This window comes from Dipodomys spectabilis, unplaced genomic scaffold, assembly GCF_019054845.1.
Source record: "Dipodomys spectabilis isolate Male_0828 unplaced genomic scaffold, ASM1905484v1 ptg000019l, whole genome shotgun sequence".
NCBI lineage: Eukaryota > Metazoa > Chordata > Mammalia > Rodentia > Heteromyidae > Dipodomys > Dipodomys spectabilis.
Window position 1 is genome coordinate 17,564,810 of NW_024870696.1, and position 23,786 is coordinate 17,588,595.

A 23,786-nucleotide genomic window follows, 5' to 3' on the forward strand; every position below is an offset into this window, starting at 1 on the left:
ATGTATCTTTACAATGTATCCTCTAATTCATAACATGATATTCTGTATGTGTATTTATAGGTCTTTTAAAATATCCAAAAATTTTGATACTTTTCAGGGTATCTTAATACATCTTTATTTGAGATTTAATCATTTTATGTTATTATTAATGATGTCTGTGTCTTTAATTTTAGTTTTCTTACTGTTGCTGGCAAATGGATATTGATTTGATTTTTACAAGTTGTTTTTCAAATAACCAGCAACTTGTTACACTCATCAGTTCTAATTTATTTGTAGATTCTTTTATGTTTTCTGTGTACACATCATAATCTGCAAAAATAACAGTTTAGTGTCTTTCTTTATGATCCTTATATCTTTATTTATTTTTCTTGTCTTACTCTGCTGGCTAGGACACCGGTACAATGATGAATAGAAGTGGTGATAGCTGGGCATCCTAGTCTTGATGCTGATCTCAAAGTGAAAGCATTCGACGTGTCACCATTAGGTATGATGTTTTCTGTAGGTTTTTTTTTTTAGCTATTTTTTTTTTAATCATTCATGGAAATTTCTATTTTTATTCCCAGTTTACTAAGAGAACTTTCCTTCATTACTAGGGGGGTTGAGTATTCTCCAAATTTTTTTGTGTATCTAAGACAATCATGATTTTTTTTCATTCTGTTAATGTGAATAATTATAGTTACATTGGTTTAACATTAGAAAGTTAATTAATCACCTGTGTAGTTTAAATGACCAGACATCCTGATTGTCTCATATCCCTAATCTCATATCTCCTCTTTTAGGTATCCCTGCCAGGATACTTAGTTCCCCTATTTGTATTCCTTGTGTAAACCAAACATACATTATATATTCTCTTCAGTATGGTTTGGATTATTAACATTTTGTTAGGATTTTTGCGTTTATGTTCATGAGTAAGACTGTGAGATTATTTTTTTCTAACACTAGTCTTACGGCAATTTACCATAAAGATGGCTGTTTTTCTCAAGTTGGGAAATGTATATTCTTCTATTTTTGGAAGACTGTAGTTTAGAATTAGTGTGTCAAATCAGTAAAGATCTTGTTGGAGAAGACATCTGGACATTTTGCTTTGTTTGTAGAAAGTTTTAGATTACAGATTGAGTTGAATAGTTACATGAATAGTTATTCAAGGTTTTGTTTCACTATCACTTTTTATTTTTAAAGAAATTCTTTCATAATAATTTCAAAACATTGGCATACGATTCATCTGAATAGAATCTGAAATGTTTATGTTCACAGGATTTCTAGTGATGTCTTATATTTCCAATATTGCTTTGTGTGTTTTCTCTTGATCAGTTCTTGCCAGGGATGTTTCTGTTTTCTGGGTTTAATCTTTTAATCTTACTCTGTTTCGTGTTTGTTTTCCATTTTATTAATTTATGTTGTTTATTATTTTCATCTCTTTAATTGATTTAATTTGTTATTTCCCATTTATTTAAATTTTCATATAATTGTGCAGATTACTTTTGTCATATAGCATATAGGCATATAATGCCTCCTTCCTTCCTCCTCCTTTTATTACAGTTTTTTCTTAAGCTTGTGTATTGTTTTTACTTGAACATGAGGATTTTTTTGTTATGCTTTTTTATGTTTTTTAATGGAATTACAATCAGAAAATTCTCTGAGTTCTCTTTTGTCAGATGTAATATTTTCTGTACCACCTGGTAGTTGGTTAGGTTTCGAAGTATTTGTGCTTGAAAAGAATGTTTTCTGCAGTTGCATGATGCAGTATAAAGTAGTTAAATGTATAGTGAGAATTTTCTACATCTTTACTGAGTCTTTGTCTTCTTGAATCAAATTCTGAATCATTTGAGAAGAGTTTATCACTAACAGTATATAGAAAATATTTCAATATACTGTTAGTCTCAGCCTTTTAATTGTGTATTTAGGCTTTGTATTTGATGTAACGGTTGTAACTTAAGCCTGCCCTTTTATTGTTTTTTTTCCCCCCTTTATTGTAGTTGTTCTGGGTGTTTTTCTGTTTTCTCCACACCTTTTTCAGAATATCATTTTGGTTCAACTAGTTGTTTTGAGTACTTATCTTTGAATACATTTTTAGTTGTTCGACTAGGTATTATATGGTGTGTAATGCTAGGTTTTACTGGTGTGAACATATGTTTTCATTTACTTTTAAATAAGCTATTTTATTTTTCCATCTCTTCTATTTATTCATTTATTTATATTTGGCTTTGCTTGATATGCATTTAAAAATTTCTATGGCAAGTTCAGTGAAGTCTCAAAATCAAATCTGCCATTAAGTATTTAGTATGACTATGTCTTTAGGGTGATACGAAAAAAGAAATGTTTGGCTTGCTGTAGTAGTTGGTTCTTGTTGTAGTTTGGTTAAGTGCTTTACTTGATTTAGTAGTAGCTCTTTCAGAATTAATGTACATTTGAGTTTTGTCATTCTCTTTTCTTTACCGGCTGTCTTTCCTGAAAGTGTAACTGCATATCCTTTCCTTTGGTCTGCAGTAATTAAATAGTTTATTCTAAGTTATATTAGTTTATATAAAATTAAATCCTGAGAGTTTAATACTTAGGCATATTTTTATCAAACCCAGTAGTGAAGGCGAAGTAAATGAGTTCCAAATATATGTACTTATACCAGAGCTAATATTAACAGTATGAGTAGTTAGGAATGTTGAACTATTCCATTTTTAAATTTTTATTCTAAGATGTTCTGAGAATGTTCTTTACTTTTAAAATTTAAATGTTCTTACAAAGTTTTTTGACTAATCCACTGTGAGTTCTTGCTATGGTGTCTTAGGACTATTTTCTTTGCTATTTGTATGTGTATGTCTGACTTCAAACACTATGGTAAGGCAAAGTATAGGACTTTGTCATTCTCAATTTCTGATTTTTCACAAAACATAAGTTAATCTTCATAGGCTTTTCTCTATATATCTACCATTCTTGGTAGGTTAATGTTGTTTACAGAGTAAATTTAGTCTTGTTCTTTTTTTCTGCTACTTTCAGCTAGCTGTCCTATTTATTTGTTCAGTTTAACAGCACTAAGATGTGTTTCATTGCTTTCTTAATAATGTATAGTTTCCTTCAGAATCTTGAAATGGAAATGCTTCAAAATGGAAATGCCTAAAACATGTGGGATTGTGGTTTAGGCATGCATTCAAGCAGAAAATAAGACCCCGTCTCAAAAATAACCTGTGCAGTAAAGGGCTAGAGGTGTGAATCAAGTGTTGAGTACCTATCTATCAAGCATAAGACCCTGAGTTCAAACCTAGTTCTGCCTCCCCCCAAAAAGCACTGAAGAATCTTGTAATAAAATCATCCATATGTTCTTTCAATAGAAACATCCATATGTTCTAAGATTATTTATGATTGTTTACAAACAACTCTCTTATCAGAGATACTTAAATACATCTTTGTATGTTGTGAAAATAATACATTTCACTGACATGAAGTATGGTTGAGGTGCAATAGGAAAGATCAAAAAGACAAAATAGCTTAAGTATGTTATAAAAGTCCATGAAAGGGTTCTGTTAGGATGGTTATATGGGTTGCGGGTATTAAATAGACTTGTTTCTCATAAAGAAGGGATTTTACAGCTTTCATGACAAATTTTTAGATTTTTATTTTAAATAATTAAATGAGGTAATGTGTTCTTTGTATATCTTATATTTTAAGTCACTTACTGCTATTGTTCATTTTTATGTTTTTATTATGAAGTCAATTCCTATTAAAATAAAAGTATAAAGATAAATCTATATTTACATTTTAACATTGGAACTTAAAGCTAATATTTTTTATGTGTATTAGTTCTTATCCACCAAACTTAACATCAGTGCTCAATGTTTAAAAAGAATTAATTTCCCAATTATGGAGTTCTTTGTGAATATGGACATGCCAGTGGTTTGGTTGAGAACATTTTCTGTCTCTTTCTTTAATCCATAGCAACTGGAACAGATCCAGAAGGAACTAAGTGTTTTGGAAGAAGATATTAAAAGAGTGGAAGTAAGAAATCAAGAATTTCTCACATCTCTGATAACTTTTTATTGTCATGAAAAATGTCACCTTTTCTTTAAGTTACTGCATTAGATTTATGGGATTGGTCTTGGTTATAAAGGAAGTACCAAATGTTAATTATAATTGATAGTGCATTTTTTGAAAATAAAGATTTTGAACATTTTTTGTTGATAAAATGTAATTTTAGTTTGTTTTCATGCTATTCTATTACCATAATTCTTGATTAAAATCAAGAAAAATTACGTAATCTTCTTTATTATATCAATTTAAATTAACTCCGACAAAATCCTCTATCCTTAGATTGAAGTGATTTATTATTACATTTTCTAAGTAAAATATTTTACATGCCGAGTGCAATACTGAGGTTAACAAAGATTTATAAAAATATGTTTTCAACATTATAGCAATTTTTAACTTACTGTTAGGTGAAGCCACTGCTTGTGGATAAATTTAGTTCATTGTATATGTGTATATAATTATTCACATGTTAAAATCGATTTTATTTTACTTTGTTTTGCGTGGGACCTGAGGCTTGAATCAGATCCTGGGTGCTGTCCCTGAGCTTTTTTGCTGAAGGCTAGCTTTCTACCTACCACTTGAGCCCAGTAGCATGTTACTACTAGCATCTGACAGCGCATGTTACACTGTTTTTACTGACAGACATTACATGTTAAGGAATAATGGTACAATATTTTGTGGACTGCCATGGGTCTGCCATACTTATCTATTTATATTGTTACTTCTAGCTACTTAGCTAGAAATAATTTTGCCTAATTATACATTTTTACTGTTAAATCTGCTGTTAATATTATTAAGAGACTGGGATAACTAGCTAGCTCATAGCTCATGTATTATGCTGTTCACCTTTCTAAGAATATTCACTTTTTCTGTATTTGCAGGCTTTATTTGTGGTATATGGTATTTATTAGAATTTACAGTTCCTTAACGTTATATACTATCAAAGTCTTGCCTCCTAAAATTTCAGTTTCTCTTTGCTTTTGCACTTTATGGAAAGGAATCTTTGAGAAATTTGAGTATTAAGACCAAAAGGACTGATAAATACTTGTGATTAGAAAGGAGTATAATAGATCTTTTTTTATTAGTGGAACTATTCTTTGGAATATCTACTGTAATTCAAAAAATTTGTTATTTCAGGAAATGAGTGGCGTATACTCTCCTGTCAGTGAAGATAGCACAGTGCCTCAATGTGAAGCCCCTTCTCCATCACACAGGTAAAAAGCTATGCTCTGGTGAATCTTTAGGACTTCAGTCACAGAAAAGCGCACATATGACACTAGCCCTGCAGACCCTTTTTATTAGAGCATATGAAACCCTTGAGAAACTACTTTTGGTTATGATCTAAAAATTATATATATATGGCACGTGCATTTTCTTTCATTTTAGGAATAGTATTTTCAGTTTACTATTGGATTAAAAAATTGAGTAAATTTTTTATGTTATGAATTAGACAGATGACATTCAAAATCTGAATTTGGAAACATGATACAGTAAAATTAGAAATAACTTGGCGTTTTTAGCCAAGTGCTGGTGCCTCACACTATAATCCTAGCTATTTAGGAAACTGATATCTTAGGATCCTGGTTTGAAGCCAAAAACAGGAGAAAAGGCGATGAGCCCTTATCTTCAATTTGCCACCTAAAAAACTGGAAGTCCAGCTGTGGCTCAAAGTGGTAGAGCACTAGCCTTGAGTAAAATAGCTCAGGGACAGTGCCCAGGCCCTGAGTTGAAGCCCTATGACTAAAAACAACAACAACAAAAAAAAAAAAAAATGGAGGGTTTTTTGGTATTCAGCTTATTATGTAGCCCAAACTTGCTTTGAACTTGGTGAGCCTCCAGTGTCAGCTTCCCAGATTCTGGCCTGTACCACCACAGATGTTCCTTTTCTATACCTCTTCTCCTTTTGTTTTTTTGAGATGGAAATCTTAATAAGTTGTCTAGCTTGACCTCAGACTTGAAATCCTTCTGTCACTAATTTAAGTCTTTCCTTCTATATAAGATCCCTAGATTTTAGAATAATTCTTAGCTTCATTTAGTGTTTATACACTATAATGAGTTAATACTATCCCTGTGAGACTAAAATTCTATGTCATGAATTATGTGCTAATTTATTTTATTTTTTTAATTATTTAGTTTTGTTGTTGTTGTTAAGCTGGAATTAAGTGTTTCACATTTTCACTTGCTTTTTCTGATCACTGTGTCACTAGGACCACATCTCTTCTTGGCTTTTTTTGCTGGTAGAATTGGACATAGAATGTTGCATACTTCCACTGTTTTTACTAAAATCCACAGACTTTTGAGCAGTTAGGATTCTAGACATAATCTGCCAGAATCCAATGTATTATAGTTTTTTGAGTTTTGAGTGTTCATGCTTGAAAAGTTCCAAGTAAGAGCTATTTTACATGAACTCACTTTTTAAAAAATTTATTACATTTAAAACAATGGTTCAATATCTTTTTTAGACAAAATTACATTAGGATAATGTGGATTATCAGGAACTCCAATAGTAGTTAGTATACGGGATTGCATTAACTTTCAGAAAGTTATTATGGATCTACTTTGGTGCAGCATGTGGAAAAGCAGTAAAAGGGATTTTTTAGTAAAGAAACATTCCTGAAAAGTTTAATATTTTGCATATGAACTATAGTGTATAGAATTCTCTGTGGTTACCTTAGCTAGTTTTCCTGTGTGTTTTACTTTGCTTAAAACATTTCTAATGACCAGATGTGTGGGAAATAGATAACTTTAAACCTAGTTTTTCTTTTCTGACATGAACTCTTAGATAACTGGGTTCTTGAGTGAGTATATAAAGGGAAGTGAAAATTTTCACATCGCCAACATTTCAGTAATAAATGATCATTCATTCTCATTGTCATATGCCTCTCTGTTTAAGGATTTTTATTTGTTGTACCCTGACGTTTGTTACTTAGTCTTATACTATTATATTTTTCCTTCTTTATTTTTCAGTAGTATAATTGATTCTACAGAATACAGCCAACCTCCAGGTTTCAGTGGCAGTTCTCAGGTAAATAAAATATTTAACGGTTTTAGCTGTGCCATGAGTATAATTACTGAAGTTGTAAATTAGTAACTTTTCAATAACCCAGCATTTATCACTAAGCCTTGAAAGTATGTTTGTGTGTGTATATGTGTGTGTGTCATAAGGCTTGAACTCGGGGCCTAGATGCTATCCCTGACTGAGCTTTTGTGCTAAGGCTAGTGCTTTCCCTCTTGAGCCACAGCTTCACTTCTGGTGTTTCGGTAATTCATTGGAGATAAGATTCTTATACCCAGGCTGACTTTGGACCATCAGCCTCAGATCTCAGCCTCCTGAGAAGCTAGGAATACAAGAGTGAGCCACCAGTGACCAGCAGCTTGGAAGTTCTTTAATTATACTCTCACAACAGACTAATTAGGCAAGACCATCTATCATTGATGAAGTGAAACAAAGCCAACATTACTCCATGAACTTGTTTAAGCATATGAAAAAACCAAAGTGACTATGCAAACATTTCAAAATGTTAAATACATACAAGTCTTGACTAATATATTACTGCTTCTTTTCCTATTATAATTTCAGCCTCACTCTAGTTTCCTGTCCTATTATTATTACTATTTTTTACTATTGTTTTTAATTCTTAGCAGTGTTAGGGCCATCACCAGCCCTTTTCTACTTCTACAAAAGATTTAGTGTACTTAGTCATCGATTAATCTCATATAACTGATTAATCTCATGTAACTGTTTCCAGAGGAAAGCCTATCCTTCTTGTGACACCTCTGTGTGTGTGTGTGTATGTGTGCGTGTGCATGTGTGTGCATACTACAACTACGAGAGCTTGAATGGCCTTGGCACTGTCCATTAGCTTTTTCTCTCAAGGCTGGCATTCTACTACTTGAGCCAGCTCCACTTCTGGCTTTTTGGTGGTTAATTTGAGATAAGCATCACAGACTTGCTGTTCAGGCTGGCTTTGAACTGTAATCTTAGCTATTAAGGAGACTGAGATAAAGATTGTGGTTGAAAGCCAACCTGGCAAGGAATGTCTATTAGTGAGACTCTTACCTTCAAAAACCAGAAATAGTGGTGTGGCTCAGATAGTAGAGCACTAGCTTAGTGTATAAAAAGCTAAGGTCTGTGAGTTCAAGCCCTCAAACTGACTGGTACAAAAAGAAAAATGTGGATAGTTAAGTCATTTATGTAACTTACAATTATCTGCATACTCTTGTCTGCACACCTGGATTTCTAGGTCATTGTAAGTGGTATGTAAAAACTTATGGTGAAACAGCTAGGGAATAACAAAAAAGTTTATACATCCTCAGTACACAGGTTTTCTATCTATAGTTGCAGAATCTGCTTATGTGAGGACAAACTGTATCTTGTGTTATCACATAATTGTAATTTACATAAAGCAAAAAAACTGTTAGAAACCAAAGAAAACGGCCAAGTGCCAATTGCTTATGCCTGTAATCCTAGCTGTTTAGAAGGCTGAGATCAGAGGATCATGATTCAAAGACAGCTCCAGCAACAGAAAGGCTGGGAGACTCTATTACGAATAAATCAAAATGCTGGGTTGGAGGTGTGGCTCAAGTAGTCAGATGACCAAGTAAACACAAGGCCTTGACCTTGAGCACAAAACAAAGCTAAAGAAATATACATGCACATGCAAGAAAATAATTTTGTAAAATTTATTAATTAATGTAATTTTAAGAGAGAAACTGGTATAAAGTGAAGTTAAAGACCGAGGAAATATAGCTAGTAAGAAGAAGAAGGTGAGATTTTTAAGCCAGGTGTTATAGCTTCAGAGCCTGTGCTTTTAAGTGTTTATTCATTCAACCATTAGACTTTTTTTGAGTATCTGGTATTTATGAAGATCTAAGGTAGGCTTTGAGAGGATACATAGAACAAAAACAAACTACTAATCTAATTTGAAAGACAGAAATGTAAAAAAAGAAAAGAAAAGTTCCATGGCATTTGAATTAAAAAGTAAGGAAGTAAGCCATTTGAATATCTTTGAGTAGAAATTGAAGGAGAGTGAATGGGTTAATAAGCCCTGATGTAGGGTCATGCCTGATATAGTCCAGTTTAACTGAGCAGAGTAAATATTTAGAGAAAAGTAGATAGGGTAAAAAGCATAACAGGTGTAACATATACACAACTTTTTGGCCATTGTAAACAAATTGGATTTTTTTAAGTTGAAAAAAGTACATATCTGTCCTTACATTTTTTTTAAATCAAAGAACACAAATTATTTAGTCTTTGGAGCAATTAGAAAACTAAGCTAATTCTAAAATAGGATAAATTATACCATTTTCATTGTATCAATTAAAATAGTAAATAAATACATAAATAAATAGAAACAAACTGATTCAATTTGGAAGATAGTAAACTAGGGACTTCTCAACCATTTTATAAGTTCTGATACAGATATTTCAAAAAAATGTCTTATAAGTGGTTGTACAAAAGGGTTTCAAGTCAACATATCAGTTTATGAGTACAATGCATCTTGATCAATTTCACTCTCTCACCTATCCGTCCCCTCAAGTTCCATTTTCACATGTGTACATTGAATAGTATGACTGTATTTGCCCATCCTTCCTCTGTCCGTCATCTGCCCTCTTCTGTTGACTTCATCCCTCCAGCTACACATTTCAGCTTCCTGGTATTCATTTTCTTAAGGTATAAGTTATTCAAAATAAAAACTCAAATAATAGAATTTAGGCACTTAGCACATGCCTGTAGTCTTAGCACTTGATAGGCAGAGATAGGAGGATAAACCAGGATGAATCCATCCTAGGCTGAATAGTGAGATCCTGTCTCAATTTACATATATATGTATATATATACATGTGCATGTAAATATATATACATATATATGTAAATATATACATATAAATGGAATTCATTTGTTTTTTGTTAACGTTGTTTGTATTTTTTGTTATTTACATATTTTTGTTATTATTGTTGGTTTGTCAGTTGTGGGGCTTGAACTGAGGGCTGGGCACTGTCCCTGGACTGTTTTTCTCAAGGCTAGAAATGTACCACTTTAAGGCACAGCTCCACTTCTGGGTTTTTGAGTTAATTGAGTTTTTCGTTAATTGGAGATGTGTCTCATGGAGACTTTCTGCCAAGATCCTCAGATCTCAGCCTCCAGAGTAGCTAGGGTTACAGGCTTGAGCCACTGGCACCCACCTGTTTTTTTGGTGTGTTTTTGTTGTTTTGTTTTTTTAAGAGCTCTATGCTGGGTACCAGGAATGTGGAACAGACACTAAATATATTTCATATATATAAATTACATGTAAAAATTAATAAAGAATAGTCAGAATTATACTAAAATTTATAGCATTAAATACCTTCTGTTGTTGACAGTGATGAAAAATGAACTAAGCATTCATGTCACTAATCTATAGTAAGATGTTAAATGTAGTTTGATAAGAGCCCATAGACAACATAAAATTAACTTTTCCTGATGCAGAATTGATTAGACTAATTAATAATGAAGATCTATACTAATAAAATAGCTCAAAGAAATAGGTGATTTTTGTAAAATATTAAAATAGATTAAGGCAATTTCAGATCAGTGTACAGAGAATTGCGCAACTGACTTTATTCTTCTGAGGTTAATGTGATAAGTGTGCAACTGCCCATTCAACTATTAGAATGTATTGTTGTAATGAAAGGAGCAAAATAAAATATTAAAATCTAATCAAAGCATAGTTAATGGCTTAACTTGTGGTAGAGGTGATCATATAGTATTTCAGGTGGGAAATGGATGAAAATTTAGTTTCCTGTTTTATCACTTAATGAAAGAAATGGCAATAGAAGTACAGAAATTTTTTTTAAAAACCTACATTTAGTAAAGTACCCCAAAATGTAAATTGGGAAAGATTTCATAAATATGAAATGGAATAGACTCTTCAAAATGTAACAGTAACAAAAACACCTTTGATATCAATTTTTAATCAAAGTTCTAGTTATGGTAAGAAATGGTGAAGGAGACATGGTCAAAGAGATAAAAATGCTGGATTTGATCTGCTTGGGTTTTTTTGTTGTTGGATTTCTGTTTATAAAGGCTATTTTACTTTTTCAACATTCTGTGTTTAGTTTGGAATGAATTAGATACATTGTGTAAATACTTTAGGCAGTTAATTTAAGAAGAAAAAACCTTGCCTAAAATTTGAATAGGGACACATTATGTGTGGTCTGTGGTGGAGAATAAGCTAAGCTCATGCACAGGGAGACATTCATATTCCTAATAAGAAAGCAAGAGGGAGAAGGAAAAAGAATCCTCTGGCAAAAAATTTAGGGGTTACTAGTGAACTAACTCATGTCCCTAACCCACTAGTCCAATAACACCAATCAGAACCAAACCATTAGAGTCCCTAGTCTTGTATTCAAACTATCAATGGAAGTATGACAAAGATCAGGAAGTGTTTTTCCTCCTTTTGTTTCTCTAAAGAATTCATATGATATTAGCATTCTTTCTTCATTGAATATTTGGCAGAATTCCCAAGTAAAACTATTTGATAATGGAGTTTTGTTGGTAGGAAAGCCTTATAGAAACTTTCTTCATAAAGACAAAGAATATTCACACCTTCAGTTTTAGTTTGTGGCATATTTGGTAAATTTTATTTTTCAAAGATTTTACGTAGTTCTACAAATTAGCTCATAATTTTTTATTTTCTTTTAATGAGATTCTTTTGTACACAGTCACTTAATACTTCTGACACAAGTATATATGATATTGTCCACAGTAGGAAATTCTATAACCTTCGAGGTACAAGATGTAAGCACAAGTGTATGGAGGTAGTTGGCTTTCAGAGCTTCTGTGTACTCTCTAGGTGTCTGTACACTCCCAAGAACTCAGTGTCTTTACCAAACCAGAAGTTCATCCATTTGTTCAGGAGTGGTAGAGCTGACCTTCCAGACCTCACCTTCCTGAAGGTTGATGGTACAGTTCCTACTCTAATCAGTTGGTCTTTTGCTGACCAGTACCTACCTCACTATAAGTCCCTTTATTGGAATTAATTTAGCATTGGATTTAATATTATTAACAAAAACTAAGAGCTTCAAGTTTTCACTCATTTTTATTCATGGCTGAATCATGGAATATGGCTATATAGGCTGGCTTCAGACTTGTGTCTCCAAAGTCTCATTGTCCTATTTAGTAGAATTACAGTCATGAGTATACTCAGCAAAATATTAGTCTCCATTCAACTTTTTTTGGGGCAGTACTGGAGTTTGAACTTGAGGCTTAGCACTTATGTTTAAATATTTGATTTTTTACACAAATTTATTTTATCTTCAAACAGTTGTACAAAAGTTTCAATTCAGTGTGTCAGTTTTTCTAGCTGATTTTACTGACCAGAAGTTCCTAAATTCTGTGACATAGAATTCGTCACTTTTTTATATAATTACTGCCCCTGCTCAAGATCAAAAACTTCCCAATAATAGTTTATCGTCAGTTTTTTTAATATCACATGTATACTTAAGAGGAATATAGTTTTTAATTAGTTGTAGCATTTTGTATGTATTTATTAAATTATACTTTCTATTTGACTAAATGTGTATTATTGGTATTCTTACCAGACACAGCTCTGGTTGGTTACAGCACAATAAGCCAGTTAGGTTTAAGAGACAAGTTGTTGTAGCCAAAGACCTGGCTGACCAAGAAGATGTAGAACTCAAGTCCTAAGTACATTTGACTGATTTAGGGATGGTTTTTGTAGGAGATGGATGATGACAGACTAATTGGGTACCTTTTCAGAGTATAGGTTTGTGGCCAAATGCTGCCTATCTAATCTTACTCTCCTAGGCATGAGATGCTTTTCTGTTGTGCAGGTGTATAGAACAGATACCATTATTTCTTCAGGTTATTCTTGTCACTAAATTGTTCAATTTCTGACATATTGCATAGTATACAGGCTAGAGGGGCTTTCTCAAGGCTATACTGCAGATAACCAAACTTAGATTTCACCTGATGGTTGTGTGAGATGACTAGTGCAGACTCCGGCTTCAGTGTTCAGCTTCACTACTACCATATGTTTTTGTCAGTGAAAATCGGTGAAATTCATCTCTCACAATATTGGTATACTTTTCAGTCTGGGAATTTCTACTTTATATATTTCTGAGGCAGTTTTATTATGAACAGAGAAGCAATTGTTGAATTAAACTTATTTCTATTCTGCACTGCTGTCTCCATCCTTACAATGTATTTTCATGTTCTCTCTTTTCTTCCTTTCCCTCCTTCAGCCTCCCCCACCTTTTTTTTTTCTCCCTCATGGTTTTCTTATGTGGAGAGTCTTGCTAGTAAGCTACATTGAACTTACACTTTTAAGATCCTCCTGCCTCATTTTCCCAAGTGATGGCATTACAGGTATATGTCACCATGCCTAACTTTGTTTTCTCTCTCTCCATCTCCTTTTACTTAGTGGCACTGGGTTTTAACTCAGAGCCTTAATACTTCCTAGGCAGTCATTTTACCTGTGAAGCCAACCCTTCAGCCCTTTTAGATCTAGTTACTTTTCACTTTTTTGCCTGGCCAGTCTGCATAGTGATCCTCCTATTTATATTTCATGCCATAGCTGGGATGACAGCCCTGTTCTGTTCAGTTAAGCTCTCACAAACATTTTGCATTGGCTGGCCTGGGACTCCAGTCCTCCCAATCTCAGATTCCCTAGAAGTTAGCATTATAGGTATGATCTACCATGCCTACACCTGACTTTTGTTTCTTCTTTTAGCTTAGTTTTCCTGCTGTTTTTTACATTAATTTCTAATTTTTTAGTATTTATCATGTTTTAAGTTTTTTGTCACACAGCATATGGGTATATTTTTAGAAATCCATTTTTTTACTGTTTTGCGAGTATCCCATTTACATTTGTTATTATTAATACTGATATTTTAACTGCTTTTTACACCTCCATTGTTTTTCTCATGTTTTAACTTCTTTTTTATCTCTCTCAACTATCCTGCTACTGGTTTTAAATGTATGTTTCTCTCTTATTTTCCTTCTAGTATTTATAATTGAAATTTATCCTCACTTACTATCCAAACAGAATATATGTTATTTAGTCTGTGAAAAACTTGTTTTCTATTTCACTTTTAAAAAGTGGGAAAATATGACCTGAGATCTGTAGCTTTTCACCATTTGGGATCAGTTTATTTTGATAATTTTTGAAAATATATTGTAGTCATTTGGGTATTCTATTAAAAGAAGAGTATGATTTGCTGTGAGTTATAAGTATCTTTTCTTATTATCACCATAGACAAAGAAACAGCCTTGGTATAACAGCACATTAGCCTCAAGACGAAAACGGCTCACTGCTCATTTTGAAGACTTAGAGCAGTGTTATTTTTCTACAAGGATGTCTCGTATATCAGGTACATGTTCAGGATTTCTCTTAAAATTTTTATCTCACAGTAATACTTCAGATATATTTCTAGGTTTTAATACTAGATTTACTGGAAATTCCTAGTTGTAAAGCAAAGTATATTTTTTTGCCATTCTATTAGAATACTTATTAGAGATCTACAAGAATATTGTTTTTAAGTAGCAGATTTTGGTTCACTGAGAATTCTTTATCTTGGTATAGTGAACTATATAAAGTTTAAACTGTCTAAAGTTTAGTTAGACAAATTAAGTTCTATTCAGTTGCCTCAACTTTTCAACATTAATAAGTGTTTAGCACTTTCCCTGTGCTGAAAATAAAGTAAAAATGAGCCGAGAACTATAATGCACGTCTGCAGTTATAGCACTTGAGGAAGTAGAGGACTGAGAGTTTCAGACCTGAGGTACATGGTAGAATTCTATCTTTAAAAAAAGAATAAAATTAAATAAATAAAACAATGAATTCTTACTCTCGAGTGTCACAAACATAGGCAAAATACAGCAGGTATGTATTGCATAAGTATGCAGTACTTATGGAAATTAGAAGAATACTGGGCCAAGCTGAAAAGTAGATGTAATGAACGACCTGGGGACTTAAGAGGAATTGCTTTTGTGCCAGGTTAGAATGAATAAACTGAAATTGCTAATTAGAAACTGTCAAAATAGCAAAGTAGATGAAATAAGAAATGAGACAACATGCAATTGATAGTATAGGATATTCTTTTTCTGATAGAAAAGAAATTCAATATTTTAGTAGTAAAGAAACATTAGTGTTGTGTAGACTTTGTGTATGGCAAGATGGTAGATGGTCTGAGAGGACTTGAAAATTAAACATAGACCTGCCTTCTCTTGGTCCCAAATCTGCACATGTGAAGCCTGACGAAAATCTCTGTTGTCTGGTTCAGTTTTCAGTGTTTAGTTTAAATGTCACTTGACAATAGGCCTGCCTGATAAAATGTAGCATGTTTGTGATTACTTGATTACTTGCTTGTTTCTAAGAACAGTGGAAGTGTTCTGTTTATCTTGCCAGTTCTCAGTGTCTTAAGAATACTAGTATTCTGATTCTCTGCTCTATCACTCAGTCTTATGACTGAGGACAAATCACTCTACAAGCTTTGGTATTCCCACCTTGTTCTAGTTTCGTTCCAATCAGTTATGTAAAGTGTGAATCAGTGACTTTTTTCTAAACGATAATGGCCAAATCCAACTTTCTTCCATTTTGTAACACTGCCATTTTCAGTATGTGGCCTACTTCCAAAGGTTTCAGTCTGTTGTGGCAGGGAGAACTTGGGTGGTAGCAGGGCAGCCAACATCTTGGTGGCCAGGAAACAAAGAGAATGCCTGAGGTGAAAACGTTTTTAGTGCTTTAGAAAAATAATAAAGCTCCTGTTTTCCTTTATTTAGCTGTTCTAGCATCTTTATCATCAGACCTAAACCTAGGATTTTTTTGTGTTTTTTTTAAACGAGGAATTTAATTGTTTTGCTGACATGCGTGCAATAAAACAAAATTGACACCATACAAGATAACTTGTAAACAATGTATATATAATGCAGTGCTTGGCACACCTTGGATGTTGTAACAGTTCAAATCAGTTATTGAACATCTTTTTTTAAATAAGTTCACCAAGGAAAAGTTTCTGGTACTTTATTGATTGTAAAAAATCTGGGCCTTGGTTTTACTCTTTGTCTGAACATGCTTATTTAATAATATTAGTATAAACACATGTAGCAGTTGTTTACATGCTTTGGGCAACTTGCCATAGAACTGATGTAGGATAATTCACTTAGCATTGTTTCTAGGAGAAAAACATGGAGCCCAGAATTTGTTTGCTAAGCATGATTTAGATTAATAGTAAACAGTTTTTATGCATGGCAAGTTGGTATTTACTGGCTGAAAATTGAGTCCCTTAGTGACTATGATAGTCTAAATATAAACTACTAAAAAGTTGTTAAGCTTTTGGTAGTCCAAGTCTTGTACTCTGACAGTCTTTTTGACTCTGTGTGTATGTGTGTGTGGGGCGGGGGTTGGGGGGGGGGGTGAGAGAGGGGGAAAGAGAGAGAGAGAATATCCACATGCGCTTGCAAAGCCAATACTGAGGCTTAAAATAGGATCTGGTGCTGTTGTTATCTTTGTTGCTCAAGGCTGGTACTCTACTATTTGAGCCACAGCTCCACTAATGGCTTTTTGGTAGTTAATTAGATATGAGTCTCACAAGACTTTCCTGCCCTGTCTGGCTTTGAAATGCCATCTTCAGATCTCAGCCTCATAAGTAGCTAGGAATACAGGAGTGCGGCACTGGTGCCGGCAAATTTTGAACTTTTAGTTGCAGTAATGATGTTGAAATAAAACAGACCAAATATTGTTTTAAATATATGGGAAAGAGTTTAGGATATATTATTAATGTTAACATTATTGATCATCTTTGTCACTAGTACCATAGGCATGCTGTGGATTACTAAAGGTGTTCCCTAGACGATAATTTTGTTGTATAGGATGATTGAATTATAATTAAAGAGACACATTAGATAGCTATTTCTTTGTGTAATCATGGTTGTTTTTTTAGTTAATGCATATCTTTCCTAGGTTTTAGGAATTTTACATAACAATATTTCTGCATATCAAGCCTTTTTTAATTCCTTTGACAGTAAAGACATTTTTTTTTTGTAAAGACAAATTTTTAACTTGTATATATCTGAGAATATAAGATGGTGAATGCTCTTTGTATATTTCCAGTAAGAATCCATCCATCTATTCCTACCCTCAGTTATTTCCATTTATGACAATGAGAAATTTTAAAGAAATTACTGCCTTGGAATATTAATTATAATTGGAAGACATTGTAAATGATAACACATTAGAGAAAGAAAAGAAACATTGAAAATACTTATACAAATTAATCTAAATTAGGAGAGGTGATATGTCAGTGTTCCATTTGTGGATGTTAGTTATAAAAGCACTAAGCAAACCAAAATCCTATGTTTTTATAACCAGATAAATGAAGACCAGTTGTTAGGCTTCCAAGTACTGAAATCATCCTTTTCCTGATTTTTTAATAATAGTTTCCGTTGAATGAGCTTGAGTTTAACTAGAGGTCTGCTTATTCTACAAAAGAATTATTGAATACACATTCTTGAATGCTTATGATTGCATACTTAGGAACTGATTTCAAAATATAAAAGAATAGAGTAGCATTAAAACAGCTTTTAAAGCAGTGCTTTGGTGGTTCATGCTTATAATCCTAGCTACTCAGAGGGCTGGGATCTGAGGATCCTAGCTTAAAACCAGCTCAGTCAGACAATTTGTGAGACTCTTATCTCCAGTTAATGAGCAAAAAGCTGAAAGTGGAGGAGTGACTCAAGTAGTAGATAGCATCAGCATTGAGTCAAAAAGCCACATAAATGTGTAAGACCCTGAGTTCAAGCCCCACAAACCAACCAAACAAAATGAACAATTTTAAATGGATTAAAATACCTTTCGCAGCATTAATTACATTAAAATCTTACCTGTAATAGAATTGCATATTAGAAAAGCAATTTACAATTACATGCAATGACTCCATGATAGTTAGCATTTTTCAGCAAATTATGTTTTATTTATAAATTGTTGAGTTTGCTGAGAATAATTTTTATAGAGGAGGAGCTTTATTTCAATATCATTGGGATGATTTTATATGTTAGATACAATATTTGTTTTGCTGCTTTTAGGATGAAAGCAGTACTAAATCTGTTCTCTTTAATGTAGGTTGTTAGATGAGTTTACTGACTTAGTGTTTTCGTTTTTAAATTTGTAAAACACATGAGAAACAGTTACTGTTAAGTGATACTTCTTTCATTCTAAATGTTAGATCTCTTCTGGTGTCAGTAATTTTTTTGCGGGGGAGAGGGGTATCCGGTCGTGGGGGCCTTTACTCTGGGCCTGGACACGTCCCTCAGCTCTTCAGCTCAAGGCTAGCACTCTACCACTTGAGCCACAGTGCCACTTACCGCTTTTTTTTTTCTGCTTATGTGGTGCTGAGGAATTGAACGTAGGGCCTCAAGCATGCAAGGCAAGCGCTCTACCACTGAGCCACCTTCCCAGCCCTGGTGTCAGTGAATTTTCTTAAAGATAACCTAATCTTCCATATCAGTTCCTTAAGGAATTAAGGGCAATCATGAACGCTTACACTAAAATGTCTATATGTATGCACATGAGAGTAGAATAGTGAAGATGTTATGAAGGGCAGTACTGAACAGATCTGTTTCAGATTGTCTCTTAAGAGGACAGAATACACGTCTTTTTCATTCTTTGGAAATAATCTTTTTTGGGTTGTTTTTTTTTTTGGGGGGGGGGGGTCCAGTCGTGGGGCCTGAACTCTGGGCCTGGGCGCTGTCCCTCAGCTCTTCAGCTCAAGGCTAACACTCTACCACTTGAGCCACAGCGCCACTTCCAGTTTTTTCTTTTTGCTTATGCTGAGGAATGGAACTCAGGGCCTCAGGCATGCAAGGCAACCGCTCTACCACTGAGCCACCTTCCCAGCCCTGGAAATGAAATTTTTAAATCCAGATTTCAAGCAGTTTTGAAATACTTGAGTAGTTTTTAGTTTGTTTGCTTTCACTGTGAGCCTGTCTTTCCATAGGAGAATAGGTAAGTTGTCAGTTACAAGCTGATTTTATTATTTAAATCTTGTATGATTTAGCTTTATTGTACTTAGGTAGACTTTACTCACATATTTGTATGATATTCCATTGAATGGAATTTCTGCTTTTCATAAGACGTTTGAATGAAACTTTTTTTGTACTTTGGGATAAATGTATGCTACTCATACTTTCTGTTCTGGAGACTCAGTCATTTATGCGTTGCTGTTTTCTGTTTTTTTCCAGTAAAAGAATTTAAGATACCATGATGGCATAACCAAAATTTTTAACTTTTTTTTAATCTATAATGTGTTATAAACTTTATTTTGGTCATAAGTAACTGTGAGGAAAGTCCTTGTTAAAACAATCTTTATAGTAATATGTGTCCAAAATACCTTTTCAAGCCTCCCTGTTGATGTGAGATTTTTGTTTTAATAAATGATAAATGATGAAGCTTGACCTAACACCTTTACTTAATCATTTTGAGGGAAATTTTATTTTCCTCAAGAAATTTTTGCTGGAAAAAAATAAAGAGGCTTCACAGTTTTGTTGTTATTGATGTGGATAGAATAGTATCTTTCAAAAAATCACTGACTTTTTTTTCATTTTGAATTGAAAGATACCTAACTTGAACATATTGTATAAAATATTTTAAAATAACTTTTAAAATTTAGAACATATTTAGCCTGTGGAAAATGTTCTTTCTTTACATTGTAGTACTGTTCATTTTGTTTTTTAATACAGATGACAGCCGAACTGCAAGCCAGTTGGATGAATTTCAGGAATGCCTGTCTAAGTTTACAAGATATAATTCAGTACGACCTTTGGCCACATTGTCATATGCTAGTGATCTCTATAATGGTTCCAGCATAGTTTCTAGGTAAGGGTAAAGTACTCTTCAATTTTTATTTTGTGACATTTTCTAGAAATTATTTGAATTTGAGAAGTAATTATAGCATATTGTTAAAAATGTAGGTTCTATAGTTAGATTGCCTGAAATTATTAGTATTGTTACCTTAGGCAAGTTTATGATTATCTCAAAGAATGATTAATTGTACCTATCTGTAGAGGGTTATAATTTGTTTTCTTGTACTATTTGTGTCTAGTTTTGATGATAGAATATCTCCTAAGTGTCCCTTCTCTTCTGTTTTCTGAACATTCTTACAGGATTGGTATAGTTCTTCCTTAAATACTATGTATGATATTTTAGTGAAGCTTTCCAGGAGACCTTTTTTTTTTTGAGTCAGGTGTGGGGCTTGAACTCTGAACCTGAGCGCTGTCCCTCAACTTTTCAGCAATTATCTTTAAGGGAGAAGTGATATCAATCAAGAGGTATTGTACTTACAAACTGATTTGTTGAATAGTAATCTTTTAAGAAATTTGCTAAAGTTACCAATTTTTTTGGCATACATGTTCATAATCGTCTTATATCTTTAGATTCTATGATGATGTTTCTTCCCTCTCTTGTTACTGATACTTTTACTTTTTTATTGAACAGTCTTGATTAGTACTTTATCAGTTTTATTGAGCAGTTTCTTGCTTTTGATAGTCTTGTATTTCTGTACTTTATGTTTCATTGACTTTTGCCATTTGTTACTTTGATTCTTCAGCATTCTTTAGTTTTAATTTTCCTTCTTTCTATTCTTCTGTCCATCCTGAATTTTGAAGTCTGGGCTTCATGCTTGGCAAATGCCTTATGTTATAAATATGCTTTCCAAGAACCATCAGAGTCACAATGATAAGTACAAAAAAAAATAAAGAATTGTCTGAGCAAGGCAAAATTTACTTCTGCAGAAGAGTACACCATCAGCCAAAAGTCTGGCAAGCAAGCACACAGAGCGGGCAGGCTCTCCTCCCATTTATCCCTAAAGCAGCAGGCAGGCCCTGCCTTTTTGCTCACATTGACTGAATTCAGGGTTACAAGCTGCTCATGATTGGTTAGTTTGAATAATGTAAAATGTATTTGCATAAGGTGATTCTGAAATAACAGTAACAGTACACAAGTAATCTCAAATTTTACCTACACCCTCTGCTAGTTCTTGAACAATCTGAGATGTAGCTTTAGTCCATCTTGAAAAGAAACTAGTTTAAGACAAAAACCTTGTATTTCAAAAGATCCTTCTTTATACCAAAATAGTCCTCTTTTCCTTAACAAGAGCCAAGCCACCTGGCCAAAGCAGGAGCTTTTAAATAACACATTTTGATAGAAAATTATTTTTCTCACACCTACCACTTGAGTCCCATACTCATTTGGCTAATCTTTTAAGGTAGAACTGAGATCACTGAGATGTTTGTGTGATCTTTTTTTACTCAGTTTACAAAGTATTTTTTGGTAAATTTGAAATTTAATAGATGTATTTTTATGAACAGTATTTTGCAATATATATCAGATTACTTTTTTTTTTTGTATGTGTGCTGGTTCTGGGAATTGAGCTCAGGGCCTAGCTGTCCCTGAGCATTTGAACTTTGATCCTCAGATCTCAGCCTCCTGAGTAACTAGGATTACAGACATGAGTCACTGGTACCTGGTACCATTTTTGTTGTTTTTCACCAGTGAATTGCTAAAACGTACTGCTAGTTATCACATATTTGGATTCTCCAGTGAGCTTTCTGTTAACGATTTACTATTTTTGTTTTCATATTTTAAAATTTTTAATGAAGGGATGAAACAAGAAATTGGAAGGTAAATTATTAAAAAACATAAAGTACATATAGTAGCGTTTCATAATAAACCTGATTTGTACAATTAATAAGTGCCATTAAAAGTTAAATCTTCAATGAAAATTTCTTACATACTTAAAATACTGGAAATAAAATAATTATCCCTCATCTGACCATTACTCAGATAAGCATTTATTAAAATTGTTATACTTCATTTATTCTTTTCATTCTTACTATTTACTTAAGAATTTTAAGACATATTTGCCATACTATATCACTTTACCTGTAGGAACTTAAGTATCTCCATTTCTTTTCTTCTGATTAATTTTTTATTATCTTTAAATAGTTGTATCAAGGGGTTTCCTTTCAACAAGTCAGTTTATGAGTACAGTCTATGTGTCACCCAGAATCACTATTACTTAAAATAATGGATACTATAAAATCATAGGACCATATCCCATATAAAAAGCATTAATCCCTTGGTTACATTAAATGCCTAGTCCATGTTCTGTATTCCTCATGAATAAATGTTAGGAAGGTATTTTTAAAATGACCGATCATCAATTTGACAAGTCCCATTTTATTTTAATTTGTTTGGTGCTAGGCTAGCCACTGAACTATACCTTTAGTTCTGGCAATTTTTTATTTTGCAAGGGTTCCGATCATGGGGCCTGAACTCTGGGCCTGGGCGCTGTCCCTCAGCTTTTCAGCTCAAGGCTAGCACTCTACCACTTGAGCCACAGCTCCACTTCTGGCTTTTTTTTTTCTGCTTATTTGGTACTGAGGAATCGAACCCAGGGCCTCATGCATGCAAGGCAAGCGCTCTATCACTGAGCCACCTTCCCAGCCCAGTTCTGGCAATTTTTAACTTACACAGTACTCATAAAGCTTAGGGTATTTTATTTCCCTTTGGCAAGAAGTAAACTTTTACATATATAAGTAGAATTTCTAAGCCATCAGCTGAAGAGTCCGTTGTATGAAATATCTTAATGTATTCTAACTGGTTAACTCAGTATTCAGTAAGATTCAATAGGATACTTAGTATGCAGCAATGTGAATTTTTCTTCTACGTTAAGATAATGAAGTTCATCAGCAAAGAAATGCAGTAAGGAGAGCCTGTGGCATAAACTTGTCACAGGAAAGATAGCTGTTCAGGCTATGCCTGCCATCTTAGGTCATTTTCAGCCATATCTTTTGTAAATTTTTCAAAAGAACTAGATGAGTAAAATTTGAAAATGCATTGGATTGTGGGGTTCATGCCTTTATATAATTGACAAAAATTAATTGACTACTTAGTGTTAGCTAAGCTTAATGTTATGCATCAACAGTCTAGATGTGATACTTATATTCAGGAAATCTAACAATCTTATTTTCATGCCTCTATGAAATAGTTTATGAAACAACTTAGCTTGGAGCATCAAATTGGCATTATACTTAAATTCTTAACTACTGTGGAAAATACTTAGCATATGTTAATAATGGCTTCAGAAATTAGTTTGAATGCAAAAGAGGAAAAATTACTAGCAAATGTTGTGTATAATTTTTACCTGCTTTGGATAAAATTGTCTATAATTATATGACTATACTCAAATTACACCATGTTAGAGCTCTCTAAACAATATTGATTAATGTCCTTAACCATTGTGAATTTTTTATCAATTAAAATAAAAACTTCCTATTAAGCATCATATTACTGGACCAACAACTCTATTTAGAAAATATAGGATTAGTCATCATACTCTTTTAATAAATAGTTTAGTCTTTTTGTATCATTTGTGAAAGCATTTAGGCTTGGCAAGAAATTTATATCAACAAACTACAGATTCTCAAGCTGAAGTCTACTGTATTTAGGAGACCTTAATGAGACTTTAGACTGAGACTATCACATACACACGCGAAGGTTAAATATTCAATTGAAATTTTACAATTAGACGTATCCTTAATTGTTTCACCTTGCAAGCTAACCTCCATTCTTTTTTCTCAATTACATTCAATTAACATTTCTAAATTAAAATTTTACGTTTTTTTTGTTTGTTTGGCAGCACAGATGAAAATTTGTAGATAGCACAGATGATGACTAACCAAAGAAATGAATAGATACTAAAACTTTCT

General features: G+C 33.1%; 1 protein-coding gene across 3 annotated transcripts in view; it reads left to right on the forward strand.

Annotated features, from left to right (window-relative positions):
• The window catches only part of Cop1 (COP1 E3 ubiquitin ligase), a 100,554-nt gene that overhangs the window by 43,542 nt on the left and 33,226 nt on the right, over positions 1-23,786 (forward strand). For all 3 annotated transcript variants that reach the window (XM_042674415.1, XM_042674416.1, XM_042674417.1), the window contains 5 exons: positions 3,928-3,987; positions 5,155-5,231; positions 6,985-7,042; positions 14,278-14,392; positions 19,758-19,893. In XM_042674415.1, the coding sequence (XP_042530349.1) occupies positions 3,928-3,987; positions 5,155-5,231; positions 6,985-7,042; positions 14,278-14,392; positions 19,758-19,893 (446 nt within the window). The remainder of the gene's footprint in view (positions 1-3,927; positions 3,988-5,154; positions 5,232-6,984; positions 7,043-14,277; positions 14,393-19,757; positions 19,894-23,786) is intronic.